General features: G+C 38.2%; 1 protein-coding gene across 20 annotated transcripts in view; it reads left to right on the forward strand.

Annotated features, from left to right (window-relative positions):
• The window catches only part of CAMK2D (calcium/calmodulin dependent protein kinase II delta), a 315,281-nt gene that overhangs the window by 278,860 nt on the left and 10,570 nt on the right, over nucleotides 1-25,851 (forward strand). For all 20 annotated transcript variants that reach the window (XM_040237414.1, XM_040237411.1, XM_040237427.1 and 17 more), the window contains one exon: nucleotides 25,601-25,676. In XM_040237414.1, the coding sequence (XP_040093348.1) occupies nucleotides 25,601-25,676 (76 nt within the window). The remainder of the gene's footprint in view (nucleotides 1-25,600; nucleotides 25,677-25,851) is intronic.

The following is a 25,851-nucleotide window of genomic DNA, read 5'->3' on the forward strand; positions in this document are numbered from 1 at the left end:
AACATGTAGTATATTCAAGAATATTGTGATGTAAAACTAGTAATGAGTGTTTGGGATCATAATATCAAATTGTAAATATATCAGTCTAAAAGGTAATAGAAAATATTTATGCCTGACTAGAAAATAACTTATATTTGAAAATGGAGTATGAGAATAACCATTTTTTCTAAACTTTCAGTGGTCTCAAGTGGGCTTCAGTGAAATTGGCAGCCTTTTAAACCTAGCCTTTCATGCACTTTTCCACTATATTCTCGATCTCCATTCAGTTCACTCGCCATTCACTCCGTTCACAGGTTCTCTTAGCTCCATGTGGGAGTCATTGCCTGTGCCCTTACTAGCATCTTCTCAGTGCCTCTGCACACACATACCAAGCAAACAATGGCAATTAATTTTCTTGTTTGGGGCCTCAGGGTAGTTTTAGAAGTTAATCTTGCAGCAATTGTGTTTTTTCTTTTTAAATTCATTTTTGGCTGCACTGGGTCTTTGCTGCTCCATCTGGGCTCTCCCTGTTGTGGCACGCAGGGAATGCTGCCTAGCTGCGGTGCACAGGCTGTTCATCGCAGTGGGTTTTCCCATTGCAGTGCGTGCGCTCTAGGGCACATGGGCTCAGTAGATGTGGAGCGTGGGCTTAGTTGTCCCACAGCATGTGGAATCTTCCAGGCCAAGGATCAAACCTGTGTTCCCTGCATTGTCGGGCAGATTCTTCCACTGCAATTATTTCTGCAATTTTGTACTCTTTATTTTTTTTTTAATTTCTTGCGTGTAACTGCAGTTTCTACAGGCCACTGTCTAAAAGCAATTCCAGAAAAAGAATGGTAAAAACAGAGATATTTAAAATAGAAGTATTAAAGGAAAAGAAGTGTAAAATACAAAACTAACAGGAATGATTCATCAGATAATTAAATATTACCTGGAAAGATTATTACCTATCACCAAAAGTATCACCATAGGCTTTCATTCTTTAGGTGGCATTGGTAAGATACAATTTTGAAAATTTGTTTTCATGTTGCAGAATAAAGAACCTGGAAATTCTCAGGTCAAGGAGACATATAGGCAATTTGGGAAATTAAAATGGCTATAGACCACGAGTCACCTCTGCTGACTTCTTCCTCTTCGGTCAAACAGAACAGCTGACACTATTGAAGTGTAGTCTCTCTTTATATTACTAGCGCACTGACCTAGCTCTGCTAGAGGTAGTCAGTCATTATTTTTTACAATGGAAAGGTGGATAGCTGTATAAAGGATTTTATTTGGTAGATCTATTCATCTCTCTCTCTTGCCTCTGAGCTAAAATTTGAACTGAAGTAATTTTGTGAATCATTGATGCCAGTCATATTAGATAAAAAGATTTTTTTTAAGCAGATGTGCCAATAAGCTTTCCCAGTGATTCAGAAAGTATCATCTTTATAAGTATCTTGGATTCATTAGCTTTTTCAGTCAAGCAAAGTGTTTATATGACTTTTACATTCTTCTCTTGAGCAAGAATCAAAAGGAAGAAATAGCTTATGCATTATCCGCTGGTGAGACTGAATCTTTAAATAACTAAATCAAATTAGGAAAATACCCAAACCTTACTGTATGCAAGTCATCCTCTAAGGAATATGTTTATTCTTAGGGGATCACAATATGTGGTCTTTCTCACCTGAATCAGACTCTTCACTATGCTGCATATTAGTTTAGGATGATTGCTTTTAATCTGTGAAAATGTTAATATATAAGCAGAGTCCCTGACAGTCTCACTTTCATAGCGTATATTTACTTGGTGAAATGAAATTATGTCAATACTTCTCAGAAAACAGTTCTTCTCTTGAAATCACAATGATATGGGTTTCATCTTTCTTCTGGGATTTCACAAATTGAGACAGTATTTGTCTTTATAGTTAGGCTGAGTCTTCACACACCAAATGTTAGAGAAATTAAGCATAATATTGAGATCAAAAGAAATGTCCTCCTGATAACTGAGCCCAAAATGCTTTGGTTCATTTCTTGAACTCAGTGAATAAATTTACGTGTCTGCTTCATTTTCCTAGGGTGGCTGGGGCCACAGAGCCATAGATGCAACACATTAGGCTTCATTTGTGTTCTCCCTAAGACTCAACAGTCTTTTGGTGGTTAACCTTTTTAATACTGAATGACATCAGAAAACATTAAGTCTCGAAAACCCTTTGGACGATCACTCACTGTCATTTTTACTGTAAGACAAGTGGTATATAAAACTGTCAAATATTTTTAGCATATTTACTATGGTCTATCTAGTCAAGGCTATGGTGTTTCCAGTGGTCATATATGGAGTTGAGAGTTAGACTGTGAAGAAAGCTGAGTGCCGAAGATGCTTTTGAACTGTGGTGTTGGAGAAGACTCTTGAGAGTCCCTTGGACTCCAAGGAGATCCAACCAGCCCATTCTAAAGGAGATCAGTCCTGGGATTTCTTTGGAAGGAATGATGCTAAAGCTGAAACTCCAGTACTTTGGCCACTTGATGCGAAGAGTTGACTCATTGGAAAAGACTCTGATGCTGGGAGGGGTTGGAGGCAGGAGGAGAAGGGGACGACAGAGGATGAGATGGCTGGATGGCATCACGGACTCAATGGACATGAGTCTGAGTGAACTCCGGGAGTTGGTGATGGACAGGGAGGCCTGGCGTGCTGCGATTCATGGGGTCGCGGACACGACTGAGCGACTGAACTGACTGTGGTGATGATACGATTGTGTGAGGATCTCTGCATTTATCGGTGCACTGTCTTTCAGGACAGCCCTAGTATATCTATTCATCTGAAGGACTGTACTCCTTTTCTCTTTACCTCAGAGTTTGCCATAGCTCTGAAGAGCTTGGTAGGCAGTGTGTTTATGGCCCAGCTCTATTAGAGCCCCAAGGTACACAAACAGTGTCCAGGAGCTCACAGAGACTCATCAGGTATATAACCTGAGCAAGATGATACCCTCACTACAAGACTATATCCTGTCCACAAAATTGCGTGTCTTCCAAACACACACTTTTCAGCTCTTTCCTTCCTGTATACAACCTTGTTATCAGGGGGAAGCACCACGCTTTTAACATACCTTCAAGACACAATCCCATAGCACACTCCTCTGTGCAGCCGCATTCTCCATCCCTTCCTTCTGGTTGCCCTACCTAAGGTGGCACCTAGACTTGGCATCTTCCCGTGCTGGTGGCTGATCCTTTGAACACTGTATCACATGCTTCCTGTGCCAGTGGCATCACATTCTGTGCCGTGCCCAAGGACCAACCTGGCAGGGACGCTGTAACAAAAATGGGGTGGGGGACATTAACACAGTATGGCGACCTACTAAAGGAAGAAACCAGGGGAGCCAATGACAGAGTGCCATTTTCTGGCCTCCTCTGGAGGAAGAGAAAGACTAGCAGTTGTGTGTAGCTTTTTGAAAAATTATTTCGTTTTAACTCTCTGCGTCACTACATTACCTGAAGTACATTTAGAGTAATAGGATCTACGGATGTTTGAAAATTCTCATTAGTTGTCATTTTTCACATAGACCTTTTTTAAATATGTTTTTCCATTATGGTTTATCATAGGATTCTTTTTTTAATTGGTGGATGGTTAATGGTCCTTTCCATTTAGTGGAACCTGGAAAGCCAGGATTTGGAACAGACCCATTTTCCTTCAACTCTGCTTGTTAGTTTCCATTTAAAATGGCCTTTGGCTTTCGAGTGGCCTCAGTCCCTGTTACTCTTGATCTGTATTTAGGCTCAGTTTCTTCATTCACTAGGGAGTATTTATTAAATGCCTGCTATTTGTCTGAGCTCCCCCTCTCTTTGTGAGCTAGTTTTATTCAAGAGCTTTCGGCAACTCAGTCAAATTACTCTCTTGTGTGCTTTACATAAATCTGTGCTATAATTTAAGCTATTCCTTACATTTAGTTCAATAAATATCAAGAAAACTTAACTGGAAAAGTGAGGCCCAAGATATGGGCACTTCATATCTAAAAGTCTCTTTATTTTCTTTTTCTTAAAAGCCTTCAGCATTTAGTGATAACCACAACATGTTCCTCCGCAAGCTCATGGTCACCCTAAGGGAACGTGGCATTGCTCTACAGCTCTTGTTTGTAAAAAGCTTCTGGTCCTGTGTTTTCTTTCTCCAACACAACAACTTGACTTCCTAATGTTGACCTTGTGAGCAACTTCCTAATTTTGCCCTGGATTCAAAAACCAAATATTATCTCTAATGCTATGTCAATAAAATGAGTGTAATGGAGAGATATTAATAGTTTAAAAACAAATGAGCATCTTAATGAAGCATATTTATTGCCATAGAAGCACTGTGATAATAACACACCATTATATACTTTAAAGAAGTATAGAATTTTTGATGTTTTCAAAATATGATCTTTTAGGTCCGAAATTATTGAAATAGTCATTCTATTTTGAATATATTTCTAGCAACTCATGAGTTAATTAATTTCCAGTGTTATCAAACAGCTGGCAGCAGCAGCCCTTGATGAGTAAGGGGCAGTGCTGACAATACTGCTCTCCATGGCTGTGGGCGTACCTAAGGCCTGTGATACGGAGCAGTGGCCCTTTCAACTCTATGTACGTGTCAAGACTTATCCTGTGGTTTGTGACCGTCGCCCGAGTGTCCTGGGCCTGTCCTTGTGTGCTCCACCTCCCAGCCTGCACAGCACCATTGCTCAGAGCCAGCTACTTCCTCCTAATAGGGGTGCTGCAGTTTGGTCCACCTGCTGCTCTTTCCCTCAATGCCAGAGCTGTGCGGCACCGGTCGACACTGAGCTCCTCTGCGCCAGTACATGCTCTCTGTCACTCATCCTGCTTCCAGCATCTCACTTCAGCTCACCGTTCAGCAGCTGCCGGGATCTCTTGTTGCATTTCATCTTTGTTACAGCTGTAGGCCAGTGGAGCTCTGTACTACAAGCAGAAATGTATTGTGGTATGTGGAGACTTCAGGCTTGTTTTTCCTCTTTTTCCTTTTGCTGACAAGTAAGTGATGCTGCATAGAATCACAGATCGTGACGCTGCATAGAATGTTTGCATAAGGCCCAGTTTAAGGCACAGGAGCTGACAGCCTTATCTCTTGAGTGGGGCCTGGAATATGATGACACCTGGGTGTTATGGTATCAGCTAATCCACAGAATCACTTGACTACCGAGATGTTTGTGTGTGTCTTTTGTAAATCCGGGCATGAGTAGACAGTGTGATGACTAAATACTCAGATTCAACTGTTTAGTGCAGATCATGGCTTCTGTGTAGGCTTTCCTGGGGCAGAGGCCCTCTTGGTGCCAGTCTCCTTCCCATCCTTATGAAGCCTGTAACTCACTACTTGCTTTCCATGCATTCAAAAGAATCTGCAAATCAAGCGACTCCTGGATATTTTATTTAAAGACTTTGGATAACTATGTTGTTCCATTAGGTTGAAAGTATCTTAGAAGACCTGTAGTGTAGTGTATGTATGTGTTAGTTGCTCAGTTGTGTCCAACTCTTTGCAACCCCATGGACTATAGCCTGCCAGGCTCTTCTTTCCATGGGATTTCCCAGGCAAAATTACTGGAGTGGGTTGCCATTCCCTTCTCCAGGGGATCTTCCTGACCCAGGGATTGAACCTGAGTCTCCTGCATTACAGGCAGATTCTTTAACATCTAAGCCACCAGGGAAGCCCAGAACAGTGTATTAGTAACTCCTTTTAGGTTTCTAATCCGAACTTTGATTTTTAAAAAGATTTGGTAAGAAAAATTTCTGTTTGCAAATTGTGTGTCTACCTGTTTACCTTTTATGTCAGGATCAGTAACTTACAGGACTGATGCAGAATTCATTCCACTCTACCACCAATGTAAAATTACTTCATTTTCTCTTTCTTTCTTCTTTTCCACATTCCGTTTTTTTACCCTCTGTACTCAGTCTGCTTTTTTTTTTTTTTTTTAACTCTTTTGCCTTCTGTGAGATTTGAATCTTAAATTTGTCAGTGATAGCCTCAGGCTTGTTTAGCCCTGCTGACAAAATAGTATGGGGTCAAAAGTGAAGTCACTCAGTCGTGTCCGACTCTGCGACCCTGTGGACTGTAGCCCAACAGGCTCCTCAGGCCATGGGATTCTCCAGGCAAGAGTACTGGAGTGGGTTGCCATTTCCTTCTCCAGGGGATCTTCCCGACCCAGGGATCGAACCCAGGTCTTCCGAGTTGCAAGCAGACGCTTTAACCTCTGAGCCACAAAAGCTCTTGCCAAACCCAGCTTAAAACAAAGTCTGAAATCAAATCAAAACAAATGAAACCAACCAATAAAAACATGTAGCTGCTAATTTTATCATTAGAAAAGCATAAGCTCATTCTATAGTAATACCTTTTCTCAGTTCAAAGTTTCTTTAAATGGCTTTACTTAGCAAGTCTGTAAATATTTGTCTGCACTTTTAGAAAACTAGGAAATAATAGGAGGTAATCAACTCAGTTTATATAATCAAAATTTTAGTGATCAATCAGTTTTAAGTATCTAATTTACATTATAATACAGCTGCATATATTGATTGTAAACTTTTTGTGTTATCTATTTTTTCCATTACCTGCTAAAAATTTAATAAACTGCTAAAGTTAACATGTACAAGTTCTCAAGTATTTTATTACTCCCCTCTGGCTCCTTATCTTGTCAGATAATAACTTAATTACTTTCTTCAACTGATATAAAAAACATCAGAAAAGATCTGATTTTTGCTGGAATTCACCAGTGTAGAACCTGGAGTCTACACTCTGTTTCTAGTTCCAGCTTTTATGCAACTTGCATTAAACAAGTTGCATAACTTCTCTGTGGCTCTGGTTTCCCCAAGTTACAGAATTTAGATGATGAAATCAATAATAAAGAATTGCACTTTTTTTTTCCTATACCACTTTAATGCAGTACTAGTAAGGTCCATATTTTTAAAGTATTTTCAGTTATACATTATAAAATAATATATAGTAAAGTAATATATGTTAATAATATAAACTGTTGAGAATAATTATAGAGAGACATTTAATTCAAAGTTGAATTAAATCACTGGGCTCACAGGAATAAATCACTGCAGTTTTAGGGAATGTTATTAAAATGGGAAAAAAACTGTCTACTGACCTGTATATCCAAAGTTATTATAGTACTAATGGACTATAAAATTAGTACTTTAATTAAATTCCAGTAAGAATTATTATTGGGGGTGTATTTCATGTTTTTAAAATATCTACTATGTAAAATTACTTAATATCTAAAATTATTATTTGACTTATACATTTCTATACAGAATTTAAATAATATTTTTAACTATAAGCTTTATAATTCTGAAATTATTTATTAGAATAAAATAATTGCTTTAGTAAAATAATCACTTTAGAGTCCTTTGCTGAGTTTGTGTTATTCTCTACTAATTAAACATATCTAGAAATTATGTGATGAGATGGCTGGATAGCATCACTGACTCAATGGGCGTGAGTCTGAGTGAACTCTGGGAGTTGGTGATGGACAGAGAGGCCTGGCGTGCTGCGATTCATGGGGTCGCAAAGAGTCGGACACGACTGAGCGACTGAACTGAGCTGAACTGACCTGAGAAATTACATGAAAGTATATGTTTATATTCTTTAGTGATTCTTCTTGTCAGTGAAATGGCCTTTTTTTTTTTTTTAGTATGGATTTCTACAAAAATAATTCCTTCGATTTTTTTTTCAGGAGAAACCAGTTCTAAAGTGGTCAAAGAAACAAATCTCAGTCCTGTGCATTTTTAATCCATTCCACCAGCTTATAAATCCTTCGATTTCAGACCAGTATATTAAATGGAGAATATTACAGGAGAAGCAGAGAAAGCATTACTGAATGAAGATGCTTTATAGAGCAGACTGTCTAGAAGTAAATGGTTTTTACTTATTTGTATTTTGGAATAGTATTTTCATTATTTAATTTAGTGCAATAAATACACCACACTTACAGTATAAGGTGCACTAAGGAGGCACTAGCCACACTTCTTGCCCTCATGAGCAGGCCTAGAACAGATAAAGATGATTCTGCATGATAATATATTTTCTTTGTTTTGGGCTTGTATCCAGATAACTCTGAAACAAGGAATAATATGTTCATTGAAAAATAAACATAAGGACATAGCTACAAATAGTCAATGTGAGGAAGTACAGAAAATTTCAGTTGCATGTAGCACTTACGATTCCTAACAAAATATTTGAAAAATTTGGATTCATGCAGTATTTTTTTTTGAAAAAGATCATTGAACACCTACTATGTACTGGATATGACAGACTACCCTGAGACTAAAAGAAGGCTTACCCTTTGCCTCAAGGAGTTATCAGTCATCTAGTACATTGTTTTGTTTTTGCTTTGACTCTATCCCTTCATTCAGACTTAAATTGAAGAAAGCAGGGAAAACAGCTAGACCATACAGGTATGACCTAAATCAAATCCCTTTGATTATACAGTGGAAGTGAGAAGTAGATTTAAGGGCCTAGATCTGATAGATAGAGTGCCTGATGAACTATGGAATGAGGTTCGTGACATTGTACAGGAGACAGGGATCAAGACCATCCCCATGGAAAAGAAATGCAAAAAAGCAAAATGGCTGTCTGGGGAGGCCTTACAAATAGCTGTGAAAAGAAGAGAAGTGAAAAGCCAAGGAAAAAATGAAAGATATAAGCATCTGAATGCTGAGTTCCAAAGAATAGCAAGAAGAGATAAGAAAGCCTTCTTCAGTGATCAATGCAAAGAAATAGAGGAAAACAACAGAATGGGAAAGACTAGAGAACTCTTCAAGAAAATTAGAGATACCAAGGGAATATTTCATGCAAAGATGGGCTTGATAAAGGATGGAAATGGTATGGACCTAACAGAAGCAGAAGATATTAAGAAGAGGTGGCAAGAATACACAGAAGAACTGTACAAAAAGGATCTTCACGACCCGAATAATCACAATGGTGTGATCACTCATCTAGAACCAGACATCTTGGAATGTGAAGTCAAGTGGGCCTTAGAAAGCATCACTACGAACAAAGCTAGGGGAGGTGATGGAATCCCAGTAGAGCTGTTCCAAATCCTGAAAGATGATGCTGTGAAAGTGCTGCACTCAATATGCCAGCAAATTTGGAAAACTCAGCAGTGGCCCCAGGACTGGAAAAGGTCACTTTTCATTCCAATTCCAAAGAAAGGCAATGACAAAGAATGCTCAAACTACCACACAATTGCACTCATCTCACACACTAGTAAAGTAATGCTCAAAATTCTCTAAGCTAGGCTTCAGCAATACGTGAACCGTGAACTTCCTGATGTTCAAGCTGGTTTTAGAAAAGGCAGAGGAACCAGAGATCAAATTGCCAACATCCGCTGGATCATGGAAAAAGCAAGAGAGTTCCAGAAAAACATGTATTTCTGCTTTCTTGACTATGCCAAAGCCTTTGACTGTGTGGATCACAATAAACTGTGGAAAATTCTGAAACAGATGGGAATACCAGACCACCTAACCTGCCTCTTGAGAAATCTGTATGCAGGCCAAGAAGCAACAGTTAGAACTGGACATGGAACAACAGACTGGTTCCAAAGAGGAAAAGGGGTACGTCAAGGCTGTATATTGTCACCCTGCTTATTTAACTTCTATGCAGAGTACATCATAAGAAATGCTGGACTGGAAGAAACACAAGCTGGAATCAAGATTGCCAGGAGAAATATCAATAACCTCAGATATGCAGATGACACCACTCTTATGGCAGAAAGTGAAGAAGAACTAAAAAGCCTCTTGATGAAAGTGAAAGAGAAGAGTGAAAAAGTTGGCCTAAAGCTCAACATTCAGAAAACGAAGATCATGGCATCTGGTCCCATCGCTCCATGGGAAATAGATGGAGAAACAGTGGAAACAGTGTCAGAGTTTATTTTGGGGGGCTCCAAAATCACTGCAGATGGTGATTGCAGCCATGAAATTAAAAGACGCTCACTCCTTGGGAGAAAAGTTATGACCAACCTAGATAGCATAATCAAAAGCAGAGACATTACTTTGCTGACTAAGGTCCGTCTAGTCAAGGCTATGGTTTTTCCTGTGGTCGTGTATGGATGTGAGAGCTGGACTGTGAAGAAGGCTGAGCGCTGAAGAATTGATGCTTTTGAAGTGTGGTGTTGGAGAAGACTCTTGAGAGTCCCTTGGACTGCAAGGAGATCCAACCAGTCCATTCTAAAGGAGATCAGCCCTGGGATTTCTTTGGAAGGAATGATGCTAAAGCTGAAGCTCCAGTACTTTGGCCACATCATGCTAAGAGTTGACTCATTGGAAAAGACTTTGATGCTGGGAGGGATTGGGGGCAGGAGAAGAAGGGGACAACCGAGGATGAGATGGCTGGATGGCTTCACTGACTTGATGGACATGAGTCTGGGTGAACTCCGGGAGTTGGTGATGGACAGGGAGGCCTGGTGTGCTGCGATTCATGGGGTCGCAAAGAGTCGGACACGACTGAGCGACTGAACTGAACTGAACTGAGTACATTGTTTAATGAAATCATGTCTGCTAATGTATTTCCTTAATGAATGGCTGTTTTGCATTCAAATTTTATTCTGTGTTAAAGAATATTTCTTCCAAGATACATGAATAAGATGTTTGGCCTTAACACTTAGTGAATTAGGTAGTCTGTCTTTATTTCTTTTGATATTTAATAGTGTGACATTTTTCCATTGGTCAGTGTTGTTAAGTTTGCCAGTACATCATGTGAAAAGTAGCATCATATTTAGTAGAAAAAGACAGTTTTACTTACAGGTATTGGTGGATTTTTTGGTCTCCTCAGTTTTGCTTTTACACCCGGTCTATCATATCAGCAAATCCTGTTGGTTTGGCAATCAGTCAATCCTATAGATTTTCCTATTTGTCAAATCAGTATACACTCAGTTCTTTTTTTTTTTTTTTCAATTGACTACTGCTCACTAGATCTGTTTCCATCACCCTGCTCCACAAAAGCATCAACATCATTTGCCTACCTTATTGACATGACTTCTTAGCCAGTCAGCCTGTTTTGGTATTACCTTCCTGTGGTCAGTTCACAAGATAGTAGTCAAAGAGATGCTTTTACAGTATGTCAGATCATGTCTTGTTTCTGGTTTGTATTCTCTAGTGGCTACTAATGCAGTTAGAATGGATTATGGGATGCTCAGAGATCAGGACCTCTTCCAGTCATACCTCTCTTTACTATCTGACTTCACCTCCTATTATGTCTCAGGAACACTATCCTGACACATAGCAAACAGGTTGCTGCCTCAGGGCCTTTGCACTTGCCATTTCCTGCCTGATATGTCCTGATATAGATTCCATGTGCTTGCTGCTGCTTCTCTTTTTTTAGTTTCTGATCAAATGTTGTATCCTCTCAGATCTTCCTGCTGCTGCTGCTGTCCAACTCTGTGCGACCCCATAGACGGCAGCCCACCGGGCTTCCCCATCCCTGGGATTCTCTAGGCAAGAATCCTGGAGTAGGTTGCCATTTCCTTCTCCAATGCATGAAAGTGAAAAGTCAAAGTGAAGTCGCTCAGTCGTGTCTGACTCTTCGCGACCCCATGGACTACAGCCTACCAGGCTCCTCTGTCCATGGGGTTTTCCAGGCAAGAGGACTGGAGTGGGGTGCCATTGCCTTCTCCACTCAGATCTTCCTAGATGACCTTAATTTTAAACTGCTACCCTCCAAATCCAGTGTTCCCATTCTCCTTCTCTGCTTTCCTCCTTTCCTAGATATATTATTATCTGGCTCTTTTCCCCTCAGTTTAGTTCAGTTCAGTCGCTCAGTCGTGTCCAACTCTTTGCGACCCCATGAATCGCAGCACGCAAGGCCTCCCTGTCCATCACCATCTCCCAGAGTTCACTCAAACTCACATCCATCGAATCGGTGATGCCATCTAGCCATCTCATCCTCTGTCGTACCCTTCTCCTCCTGCCCCCAACCCCTCCCAGCATCAGAGTCTTTTCCAATGAGTCAACTCTTCGCATGAGGTGGCCAAAGTATTGGAGTTTCAGCTTCAACTTAAGTCCTTCCAATGAACACCCAGGACTGATCTCCTTCAGAATGGACTGGTTGGATCTCCTTGCAGTCCAAGGGACTCTCAAGAGTCTTCTCCAACACCACAGTTCAAAAGGATCAATTCTACAGTGCTCAGCTTTCTTTATCGTCCAACTCTCACATCCATACGTGACCACAGGAAAAACCATAGCCTTGACTAGACCAACCTTTGTTGGCAAAATAATATCTCTGCTTTTTAATATGCTGTCTAGGTTGGTCATAACTTTCCTTCCAAGGAGTAAGTGTCTTTTAGTTTCATGGCTGCAGTCACCATCTGCAGTGATTTTGGAGCCCCCCCAAAATAAAGTCAGCCACTGTTTCCACTGTTTCCCTATCTATTTACCATGAAGTGATGGGACCAGATGCCATGATCTTTGTTTTCTGAATGTTGAGCTTTTTCACTCTCCTCTTTCACTTGCATCAAGAGGCTCTTTAGTTCTTCACTTTCTGCCATAAGGGTGGTGTCATCTGCATATCTGAGGTTATTGATAGTAGGAATAATAAGTATTTAATTGAAGGAAGAAGGAAACATGATGGACAACCGGCTATGCCATGTCCTAATAGCCACTCAAAAGGCTAGAATTCTCTATCAGTTATGATCACGTCCCAACTTTATTTTCATAGACTTTTGTCTACATGTTCCCTGCCTCTACCCCATAATTTAGGAACTAAAAATATAGAAAATGAAAATTGAAAAAGTAAGTTACAGGATCCTCTTTTCTATTTGGATGGAGCAGGTGTTTTGGTGTCAAATATAGTAGGGTTAAAATACAGCCCAGCCCTTTATCAGCTAAGCAATCCAGCTGCCCATGTAAACCTCTCTGAGTCACACTGTGTACAGTGGTGATAATGATGTCTCAGTACTTAACCATTTTTTACCTTCAAAAGTGCTAATTTCATATGGTTCAAACCTAACAATGATAACAATATCAAAACATGGTCATATTGACTAGAGCAGAAATTTGTTAAATGCCTCACCCATGATAGCAAAATTAATTACATTATTTCTGGCCATTCTTTCCTGTGAATACATGACATAAACCCAGAAGTTCACTATTAAAAGAGTCTGTAAATCTAAAGGGATGTGTGTTTTTTATTGTAGCTTCAGTGTTTCTATATTGTAAGCCATTTATTTTGATAAGTGGGTAAACACCTGTAAATGTTAAGACCCACAGTGTAGAATCCAGCCAGTCTATATATATAAGCAAACATAGAAGTTGCCCAAGTATAGAAAAGAAATTCACTTTTGGGTGAAAACAAAAGCCAATATTTTTAAAAAGCTTTTATTAAGGTAACAGTATTAACTTGTCATGAGTTTTACACAGATTATTTTAATTCACCATTTTTCCCTCAATGATATCATATAGTAGGCACTTAACAAGTTAATGAATTAATTATGAGGGTTTTAGATTAAGTTAATTTTGTTTTAAACTCTTAAAAATTTTGAGAGGCATAGTCTGTTTTTAATTAAACAAGATATTTTAAGTGATGAATGACTCCGTCTTCCCTCATTTAAACTGATTGTTTTATCCCTGAATGTTTTCAGGTGTTTTGAAAAATTGGCTTATTCTGAGTGTGTCTTGATTATCCCTGATGAGAATAAAAGAAAAGTATGTAGACTGATTGTTTTTGACAAAAGTAAAATACATTTTAAAAGGAGCTTGCCTATGCCAAATTACTTCTCAAGCAAACTCTCTGGAGAACTATAACATAAAATATCCCTCTTAGAGACTGATTACCCAAGTCATTGATTCCTCAGAGAGACGCAAACCATCATGACAGAAGTTAACAGCTTAAGTGTAGAAGATCTGTTATTTGTTGGTTCTTGAAATAATTCATTACAGGATTGTTGGTGTCTTTGTTAACATCACTACATGTGGTTATTTACACTATATCTGAAGCAAAACACAGATGGCAAATGTTAGAAGAGAATTTTAGATTTATGGGCAAGTTTGAGTAATAGACAAAAACCCATCATCACTATGTGTTTTCAAATTTTGAAAGAAATTCTGCTCCAAAATGTCATTTGTTTTCAATTTGAACTTGAAAATGTTTTCAGCTGGGGAAAATAATCTTGCTGTGGTGATAGCTATTTTGAGTAGAGTATTTTTACTCTCCACTTAGCCTACTTTACTAAGAATTACAGTATTCTAACCAAATATTGTATTATATAGAGTTAAGGTGAAAAAATGTAAAGATCTTGTTAAAGAATTGCCTCTGAAAAGATTAACAGTCTTCAATGACAGAAAAGATAGCTTACTTCAAAGAGACTCCTGTAATTTTTTTAGAGGTTTTGTGACCAGTGTAGTAACAGTGTGAGCATATGAGACTATGTTTTTAAATCTCTCTTCAAGAAATAGAAGCTCTTCATTTATAACCTTTATAAGTTAAAAAATAAGAGAGACTAAGTCGGAACTTACTAATGCTGTTTTTTAGTTGATTTTTAGTGGAGTGTCATTTCTTTACAATGTTGTATTAGTTCCTACTGTACAGCATATGTATATATCCCCTTTTTTTTTTTGGCTTTCCTTCCCATGTAGGTCACCACAGAGCTCTGAATAGAGTTCCCTGAGCTGTACAATGGATTCTCTTTAGTTATCTATTTTATACATAGTATTAATTGAGCATATATGTCAATCCCAATCTCCCAGTTCATCCCACTCCTCACTTCCCCCTTGGTATCCACACATTTGTTCTCTGTGTCTGTGTCTCTATTTATGTTTTGCAGATAACATCATCTATACCATTTTTCTAGATTTCACTGTGCTTAGTCCCTCAGTTATGTCTCCTTGCAACCCCATGGACCTTAGCCGTATATATGCGTTGTAATAAACAATACTTGTTTTTCTTTTTCTGACTCACTTCACTCTATGACTCTCTAGATCCATGTACATTTCTGCAAATGTTTTGTTCCTTTTTATGGCTGAGTAATATTCCATTGTATATATGTACCACATCTTTATCCATTCCTCTGCTGATGCACATTTAGGTTGCTTCCATGTCCTGGCTATTGTAAATAGTGCTGCAGTGAACATTGGGTTTCATGTGTCTTTTTGAATTATGGTTTTCTTTGGGTATATGCCCAGTAGTGTGGTTGCTGGGTCATATGGTAATTCTATTTTTAGTTTTTAAGGAACCTCCATACTGTTCTCCATAGTGACTGTATCAATTTGCATTCCCACCAACAGTGCAAGAGGGTTCCCTTTTCTCCGTATCCTCTCCAGCATTTATTGTTTGTAGATTTTTTTAATGGTGGCCATTCTGAGGGGTGAGGTGATACTTTATGGTAGGTTTGATTAGCATTTCTCTAATAATTAGTGATCTTTAGACATCTTTTCATGTGTTTGTTGGCTATCTTTATGCCCTCTTTGGAGAAATGTCTATTTAGGTCTTCTATCCATTTTTTGATTGGGTTTGTTTGTTTGTTTGTTTTATTGAGCTGCATGACCCATTGTATATTTTGGAGATTAGTCCTTTGTCAGTTGCTTTATTTGCAAATATTATCTCCTGTTCTGAGGGTTATCTTTTTATCTTGTTTATGGTTTCCTTTGCTGTGGAAAAGCTTTTAAGTTTTATTAGGTCCTGTTTGTTCGTTTTTATTTTTATTTTCATTACTCTAGGAAGTGGGTCAAAAGAGATCCTGCTGTGATTTATGTCAAAGAGTGTTCTGCCTATGTTTTCCTCTAAGAATTTTATAATGTCTGGCCTTACATTCACTTCCTTAATACATTTTGAATTTATTTTTGTGTATGGTATTAGGGAGTGTTCTAATTTCATTCTTTTACATATCACTGTTCAGTTTTCCCAGCACCACTTATTGAAGAGGCTGTCTTTTCTCGTATGTGCTTGCCTCCTTTGTCTTAGATTAGGTGGCCATAGGTGCCTGAATTTATCTCTGAGCTTTATATCCTGGTCCAATCGTCTATATTTCTGTTTTTGTGCCAATATCATACTGTCTTTATTAATGCTATTTAAATATATGAATAGTTAATAAAAATGAAATGTGCTTTTTGTTATGGAGGATAAAACAAATAAAACATTTGTTTGGGATAAATATTCAAGACCCTGTATCTGAGTATTAAGGTCCTTAGAGTCTAAAATTCTAGTACAACTTGAATTTTCTAACATGAGCATGCTATAAACTATTGAAGAATTTCCTCTTTGATGGTTTGTGACATGTTGTATATAATCTGTCTATGCAAGTGCTAAAGATAACCTTTGTAGGCATTCCCAGTGGTCTCTCCCCCTGGAATTTCCAAGTTTATATTTGTGGACTGTTAATTATTCATCAAGTAACCTAAATGGTGTCTTTGATGAGTGTTCTTTTTTTAATCCAACAAATAAAGAAAAAACAGTATTTCATATTCACAAATATGTATTTACTATAAATTACATCTTCAGTTCAGTCACTCAGTCATGTCCAACTCTGCGACCCCATGAATCGCAGCACGCCAGGCCTCCCTGTCCATCACCAACTCCCGGAGTTCACTCAGTGATGCCATCCAGCCATCTCATCCTCGGTCATCCCCTTCTCCTCCTGCCCCCCAATCCCTCCCAGCATCAGAGTCTTTTCCAGTGAGTCAGCTCTTCTCATGAGGTGGCCAAAGTATTGGAGTTTCAGCTTTAGCATCATTCCTTCCAAAGAAATCCCAGGGTTGATCTCCTTCAGAATGGACTGGTTGGATCTCCTTGCAGTTCAAGGGACTCTCAAGAGTCCTCTCCAACACCACAGTTCAAAAGCATCAATTCTTCTTACCATAATTTATATTTAAAATATATCCTAGAATAAATAAAAACAGTCATATGTTGTTAGTTCAGAGATATATGAATCATAAATTTAATTCTTACTGTACTCGCATTGATTAAAACAGTAATTTTACTGGTCCCATAAAATTTGACCATGATAAGTACTTGTTGACTAGATAAATAATGTATAACTTAAAAGCTGAGAGTTAATGTTTTGCTTGAGGACCTTACTGAGGACTGCAGCCTGGGAGGCAACCTCTCAGATAGTGCTGAGGAACTGCTCTCAAAAAGTAAGCAAGGAGGAAGGGTAGCGAGTTTTTGCTGGAAAAGTAAAAGAAATGTGGTGGAACATCAAAAGATTACTGCTAATCATCAAAAAACCCAGACGTCTGAAGTTAATGATTTTAGTGCTTTTCTCTGTATGGGAAGATGCAGGAGTCTGAACTGGGTGAAATTCCCCTTTTGATATGCATCATCATCATCTAGGGTCAGTGTTCTGGTGTTTTCCATCCTGTGTTCCCCTCAGGGTACCTCATGAGGGGTGGCTGCAGTGGCTGATGGCTTGATGGCAGCAACAATTACTCAACAATACTTTACTGAAATGACAGGCAACATTTTGGGTCCACATATTTGAAATGAATTCTCTAAACTGAATTTTGAGCAGAGTATCGCAGAGCTAAACTGGTGACATAGTCCAGTATGAGGTATCACTTTAGTAAAAAAGACATTAGCCATGAGGACTCATTTAAGAACCTCTGGTCTGAAAGGCTGTTTTAACCCTCCCAAATTAAGTTTTGAAAAAATGTAGCAACCAACCATGGACATGACTCTTGGTCCTCAGAGTCTTATCACTGCTCTCTGTCAAATGCCCGGGGACTTCAGAAGAATTACAGGAACTCACATCATTTTGTGAATGTGTGTGTATGTGTTTGTGTGTGTGGTAAAAATGGGAAGTTATTTTCTCCCAAACCTAAGTATATCTTGCAAGTTGCGGTAAGCCATTATAAGTTTATCCAGACTGACTACTGCTGTGCCTTTTCAGTCTATGGTGTGGCATCTCAGAAGGCTATACAATTTTCAGATCATCAGTTATGGCATGTAGGCACATATATTACTTTGGGCCCTGGCCTTTGGATCTACAATGTCATTGACAAACTCATGTTTTTAATAGAGTTGACATATTGAGAGTCTATTATTTTCACATAATTTTGCAAATTGAAAAAAACTGTTTAAATATGTTATTTGTTGCATAAACTTTTTTCATTAGTTGAAATTTACTGTTGATAATTTACTGTTGATTGTAGATGCTGTAGGTCTTTAAAAATGTATGGGTGGGACTGGGTTCTATGACATGTTTTGTGAATTGGCCTCTTTTCTTTCCACCACACTAGACATGATCTGCCCTTGCAATTCCCATTCATTGCTTCAGGAAGCATGAATTGGATAATGATAGACTTTGCAATGAAAGCTGCTGAAGATGAGAAATTTTTAGCAAGAAAGTGTGGGATTACAATGACAGCAGATGCTGCTGAGTTTTCTTGGGTGGTAGTAAAATCTGCTGAGTTATCTTGTCAGTCTTGTCAAGGGAAATGGGTCAAAATGAGATGAATATTATTTTACACAAGAAAGTACAATGCTGTTCTTAAAGTATTTGTGTTATCTGTACAGTGGTGATTGAGAAAACTGCTTAGTTTCAACTTCATTGAGGCACACTGGTGCGAGCAGTGCTGAAATATGATTAGGAACTTGTGTGAACCTGGAAATACAGGGAACAGACCTTTAAAAAATGTCATATGGAACTCAATAAATGTCACAGAGTAACATATTTTTATAACTATAGTTAGCCTGTGCCGTGCTGTGTGCTATGTCACTTCAATCGTGTCTGACTCTGTGACCCCATGGACTGTAGTCCGCCCGGCTCCTCCATCCATGGGATTCTCCAGGCAAGAATACTGGAGTGGGCTGCCATTCCCTCCTCCAGATCTTCCCAAGTCAGTGATCAAATCTCTCACATTGCAGGTGGATTCTTTACTAACTTAGTTCTTTCTTAGAAAAATCCAAAGGTAACCACACTTCAGTTAATTTTGATGGATCTTTTTGTTTGGTTGGTTTTTATTTTTGTCTTTTGCAAAATGAAAAAAGAAGATGGTTGTATAACACAGAGGATTGTGTCTTACATTCCTCCTGCATTTTTGATGCATGGGAGCATTCATGAATCTACCAATTAAATTATTCAGGAAGGTGTAGTTATAAATAAACTTGTCTAAGAATATAGTGAATTCTTTTTCACTGAACTCAGTGTTTGTGTGAACTAATTTTATACTTTTTATAAAAGAATAAGTTATTTAAAAGAAGATTAATTATAAGCTAGGCAACAGCAGTAGAAATCATTGAAAAATACACCTATCCTCATGGCTGCACAGAATTTTAACCCTTCTCAGTATTTGACACTGCTGCATATTCATACTGAAGGACAGAGCATGTTGACCTTAACTTTTGACCTGTTTTGGCTAATATCATGTAAAATTGATTGGAGGGGTTAGTTGGAATCATTATAGTTCCAAGATTTAGGGAAAGCTGTATTTCCTTCATGACAACACACCACCACCAAAAAAAAAAAAAAAAGGCTAAAAAGAACTTTCCACATATTTAAAAATCCTCTCATTGTCTTTTTTATAAATCTGATTTTTTCTTTTGAGACAATAGTTTTGACTGTCACCTTATTTAGTTCTACAGTGGAAGAAAGAAATACCTCCAGAGAATTCTTAATATTTCTCTTGTTATGCAAGTATATAAGCCTGATACTTAAAGAGTACAATTTTACTCTTCAATCTAAGCAGTTGACATGAATCTTTGAACCAGTCAACTCTTAACTGGAAGTGGTGTGACACCAATCTTATTAATAAAACATCTTAATATTTAAAGTACCCAATGGTATTCATAATGTTGTCCTATTTCTAGCTTCCGTAGGGCAGCTGGGCTGGCAGAACTGTTACCCAGTTACTTAAGTGTGGATGCACTGAGTTTTTTCATATCAGCAGACATTCTATTTGGTCTCATACAGCTTCTTTAGACTCTGAAACGTGTATGTAAGCCATTTTTAATGAAAATCCTCATAAATACTTTACAAATACTTTAATCCTTTTTAAAAAGTAGTAAATAGTAACTTTTTTCCATCTTCAGATTCAAACTCATCTTAGGAATGACACAGCCATATTTTGCAACCCAATGATATTGTCACAAACCTTTTTAAAAAATTCTAAACACACTTTCACTTACACCAAATGATTTTAGTGCCATACATTTCTGTTTTTAAATATTTGTTAATCATTTATTATCAGGCCATAGCACTGTAACAGGACTAATAGTACTTCTTCCCCAATTAACAATTTATACTTTGAAACTAAGAGTAGTCTTTTATAGAGCAAAGTACATAGATGATTTGAATAATTTATTTTATCTTTTAAATCTTGAGGATCTCCAGCAATTAAAAGGCTGAAATATTGATGTTATTGAACAGGTGATTTTTGGGTAAGTGAGCTACTTGAAAGCAATCTTGAATAGAAATTTGGTAATTTCCAGCTGTTATATTTGAATAAAATATTATAAATTATTAAACCAATCAACTCCAGAATCCTTGACTTTGATTTTAAAAGCCAAAATAATGGAAATTACTCTCCCAACTCTTACATATAATATATGAAACATATATATAATATATGTTAATAATATATGAAACTAGTGAAATAAAAACAGTGACTAAGAAACAAGCTGTTAATTCCACAGGAAACTCCAAACATAGCTGAGTTGACAGGTACCTTTTTCAATAAAACTACCAAGAGCATGAGAATGATCCTAATTTGTATATTTGCCTAAGATAATAACTATTCCAAATCATTATTTTTGTTAATGGCAGCATGGAAAAAGACAAACCATGGGAGATCCAATTTTTTTGAATTGGTGTAATAATTAACTACAACTCTGGCCCAGTAATTAAGTTGTCAGTCACCTTGCCAGAGAAAGTGTAAAGGCATTTAGGTGGTTCATTTAAGTTTATGACTTCAAAATATTGAATTAGGCACTGTGGGCTGCAAAGGTACATAGATTAGTGAATTAAACAGCAGACAGCACCTCAGCCAAAAAAAGTTCCAGTCCTGGCACAGCTTTTGAATTGATGGGATGACTTGAACAAGTCACTCAATCCCTGTGTCCTTCAAGTCTCCGGCAGGCAAGTACCCAGTAACTGTGAATGCAGAAGTAGTAGTTAAACAGAACAAATATTTGTTCAATTTATTATAGTTGATTTACAGTGTTGTCTTTATTTCTGTTGTACACCAAAGTGATTCAGTTACAATGCGAATACATTCTTTTTCCTGTTCCCTTCCATATAGTTTATCAGAGGATGTTGAATATAAGTTCCCTGTGTTATACAGTAGGACCTTGTTGTTTATCCATTCTATATATAATAGCTTGCATTTGTTAATCCTAAACTCCTGATCCATCCCTCCTGCACCCCTTGGCAACCACAGGTCTTTTCTCTATGTCTGTAGGTCTGTTTCTGTGTCTTAGGTAAGTTCGTTTGTGTTGTATTTTAGATTTCTCATATAAATGATATCATATGGCATTTGTCTTTCTGACTTCACTTTGTGTGATAATCTCCAGGTCCATCCATGTTGCTGCAAATGGCACGATTGTGTCCTTTTTGTGGCTGAGTAGTGTTCCATTGTATGCTTGTATACATTGTGTGTGTATATTTATACATACACATATATACACATGGGCTTCCCTGGTTTAGATTTTACAAGGTTTAATAGTCCCTCTTTAGTCATTTATTCTGGATAAGAAATGATGGTTGGCTGTACCAGAGTGATGAGAAGAAAAGAAGTGGATTAATGTGTAAGGCCTTTAAAAGGCAAACTCAGTATGGCTTGAACTAGTGGATTGGGAGAGGTAGGATGAGGGAATAAAAAATGATTCTCAGGTTTCTTTCTGGCTTGTGTAAATGGATGATGTTGCCATTCACCAGGGTGAGGTCCCTGGAAGAGCAAATAGGTTTGTGGTGACAGAAATTCATATGCTCAGTTTAGGGTATGTTGGGTTCAAGATGCATTTGAGATATCCAAATGGAGATTCCAAAGTAGGCGCTGACATACAGACCTAGAGGAACAGTCTAGAAGTAACGACCTGGGAGTCATGGGATACTCAGTGATTTAAAGCACTGGTATAGACAGAACTGTAGGGATAACAGTATATGGTAAGAGGGCCTCAGACTGTGCCTTTTAAAAGGAATTGAAACATTTAAAGTCCATGTGGCAAATGTGAGTGAGATGCTGTGATCAGATGATTGATAAGAAAAGATGGGAAAAGTGAAAAAAGAGTATCTCAAGATGGTGTATCGGAATAATCAGCAAACTCTGTGGCTTTGGGCAGTACCTGTACTCTCGACTTCATTGTTAACAAGAGGGGTAACATCTGTCTGCGTATCTCGGGAACTACCATGCTCAGATCTCATACTGCTTGAGAAATGTTGAAATCTATCAGTTATTTTATCATATAATCACTCTCAGTTCCCAGGGATGTTTGTTTTGTTTTCTTTTTTTTTTTTTTTGAATACTTGGACCATTCACACTCTTATCTTACTCTTCCAGGCTTCTTTAGAACAATAAAGAGCCAAAAAATATGAATTGGAACATGACACTATTTGCAGTTCTTTTGCAGAATTGCATGGGATGTGATTGTACTCAGGATCTGGAATATTTCTCCCATTTGCTTTTCTCTCCTGCCTTTCCCCTAGGAACCTGGAAGTCTTCTTTAGGACCTGTGGGTATAGGCTTGAGCACCTCAATTCTACCAATAAAACTATTCGGTAATCAGTTCTCTGTGATTAAATGCTTAGCCACAAGGTAGAAGCCTCAGGTATTCAGGGAACACCTTACTGGTACATTCTTCCCTCACCTTAGAGTAGTTAGTGCCACACCCCGGATCTCCCCACTTGGACTTCCGTAGTGGCCATCGCTTACTCTCAGGGAGTAGGAGGGCTAGAAGAGAATGGCCCTCCCCACAGAACGGAGGCACCGAGGCACTTCACCCAGCGAGCACCCCTCAGCCTCACTGTGGAGGAGAAGACACCTGGCTAGTACCAAACCCTCCGTCTTCCTCTAAGTCACTGTGGCAACCCTTCCAACCACAGCAGACTTCTGTATACAAACGATTCATCCCCAGCCTCCTGCTTGCCTTTCAAGAGTCAGCTGTCCTGTGCAGCCCTGACTCGCTCGCCTTTGCTCCGGGGAAATAAGCACTCTGAAGATTCCTGAGTCCAGGCCCCTCCCAAGCCAAGAGCCTCCCGGGGTTTTTATGGTGATGCAGCACAGAGGCATCCTGGCCCCTCCCATCTGCCGTCCTGCCAGCCCCAGCACCACTGTTTCTGAACAGAAGAACTAAGAAGGCAATCTGTGTCACTTTAATTATGCAGGATGAAGATTAAGCCAGTTGTAGGGATGCCAGCTGTTGAAGAACTAGTGAGTATTTGCACAGGAGTTCAGAGTGAGTCAAGGCCACGTATACCCCATGTTTCTAATACCATACTACGCTTGTGAAGGAAGCCAGAGACTTTCAGAGAGGGACTCCGAACTCGTCACACTTTGTAAACTAGCTTGGCCTAATGAAGCTCTTAAAGGGCAGTAATCTTACGTCCGTTTTTTCCTCCTTTTCTTTGTGTTCTAAAAAATTGACGTTGTTTTCTAAACTATAGTTTTTACCAATTAGCCACTCCGTGTCTTAGGGAATCTATTAGTTTTAAATGAGGATTTAATACAAGGAGCAAGTTTTCATAGTCACATTTTCCTAATGTCGTTTTCTGAGCTCCCCCACACCAGTGTCCTGTATATTCTGGAATCGGGTCAGCTGTCATGCCTTTTTGCCAGATGTTCACACTGTTGAGGCCAGAGACAGATGAATCACTTATTGCCTAAATAAATTTAAGCTAAAATGTGCCTCTGGCACCATCCGTGTTATAGAATTATTCCCTGACACTATCTCTGTCAGTATGTTTTCATATTTGGTATATTATAGCTATTCATTCATCAAAAGAGCACGGGCAAGAGATGTTTTAAGTGTGTATAGGAACTAAGAAACTCTGTGTTATTTTTTTTCAATATAAATGAAATAACTGAGGATGGAATCTACCCTATATGGTGATGATTTTTTATACTATCAACCTTGACATTGTTAGTAACCATTTTATCAACAAACCATATTTTATAAGGTAGTCTCATATAGTCTCAATGAAGTCAAGTTAGGTTTTACAGAACATTTATTTTAAATAAGGGATATTTAAACCTAGATAACCTGGAGTTTTGAAAGTGAGTATAAACATTTAAGTTTGTGGTTAAGAATGTACTTTAAAAAGAACAGATTCATTAAAAATGCAAACTGGTTGCCTTTAATCAGTAAGAACTAAAACCAGACTTCAGTTTTTTCTATGATGAACAGCAGCCTTATTACCTCACTATAACTTTGATTTCAGCCTTGTGATAACTTGAAAAGAGGGACCAGGTGTGGCATACAAAATTGTTAATTAATGAATGACTATTTTTCAAGCCAAAAAAATAGAGTGGAAATAACTTTTTGTGATTACCCTGTTTATTTCCAGTGATTTAAGGAAGTACCACAATGTTCTTAAAACAAAATTCAATGAAATTTAATTTTTAAAATACTTCATGCTTTTATTTCGTTAGTAAAAGAATAATGTTCTGAAATCAGAAAAAGGTTTTCGACATCAGTTGACCAAATTCACAAACTTATTGAGCATCTCTTTTATTAAAGACATTGGATAAAGCTTTTTAGAGGATACAAAGAAATAACATGTTCTTTGCCCACAGGGAGCTTTTAATCTAACTAGGAAGACATTAGAGAGTCAACCAAGTTTAGTAACAATTTACAACAATAATTTAACTAAAGAAATTGTCATGGTATATAGCATATCCTTAATTGCCAAATAATACAAAGTAGGCTTTCCAAAAAGGAAAAGAACACTTGAGGCAGATGAAATAGGTGGAATTTGATCCAAGTCAACTATTTTAACAATTTCACCAGTTGTGGGCTAGGAATAGAGGCAAATCATGTTTGATGTCAGTGTTGACAGCTCTACAGGAAGGCTTCTAGCTCCATCCATAGCATTAATTCATACATTGTTTTTCCAATGTACAGTTTACGGAAGGCCATTCATCTACATATGATGGCAATTACAGTGTTAGCGTCCCCTTTCATAGAGTTAGTTGAGCTAAACAGTAAAATAATAATTTTATATAAGTTAAATGTCTCAATGCATTTCAGCAGTACTATGAAGAAAGACATATTAGTAATGTGATACTTTAAGACTGTCTTTTTAAATAACACAGTTGTTAATGGCAAGAGAAAAATGTTCATAAACTCAATCATGTAGAGATAAAGATAATAAAAACTAATTTGTAAAAAAAATACAGCCTTGACCTTCCAAGTGAATGTCGTTTTCTAACAAAGGAGATATAGTGGTGCTTGCCCAACATGAACCTGCTCCCTCAGGGGTCCTGTTAAAGTTCGGCTGTGCGTCTGCAGGTCTGAAGCAGGACCTGAGAACAGTTTCCCGCTGTTTCTGCCAGGCTCTCGGAACAAGGACCTAACATTGATCTGGGAGCTCTGGGCAGCAAGACTGTAGAGGGGAAAACACCACGATTCTGAGAGGGCTGTCTTAAATGGGTGGTACCCTGTTTGAGGAAAATAGCAGTATCATTAGAATAATCTTATATGGCTTCTACCCTTTCTTCTCACCCAACTCTTTCTCTTTGCCTTTAGCACGAAAGCAAGAGATTATCAAAGTCACTGAACAACTGATCGAAGCTATCAACAATGGAGACTTTGAAGCTTACACGTGAGTAGAGGCACATCTGTTTTGCTCTCATGCATATGACTTAAGTGTTCTCTCTATGAACGCATTCTGCAGTGTCCCTGAACTCATGGATATTCAACCCAGGTTTGATACAGTAGCTTCATTTCAAGGTATAAATGACTTAAGTGCCCCAGGAGAGAAACAAGTGTATTTTAGA

This window comes from Oryx dammah, unplaced genomic scaffold (genome assembly GCF_014754425.2).
Source record: "Oryx dammah isolate SB20612 unplaced genomic scaffold, SCBI_Odam_1.1 HiC_scaffold_3, whole genome shotgun sequence".
In the NCBI taxonomy this organism is placed as follows: Eukaryota; Metazoa; Chordata; class Mammalia; order Artiodactyla; family Bovidae; genus Oryx; species Oryx dammah.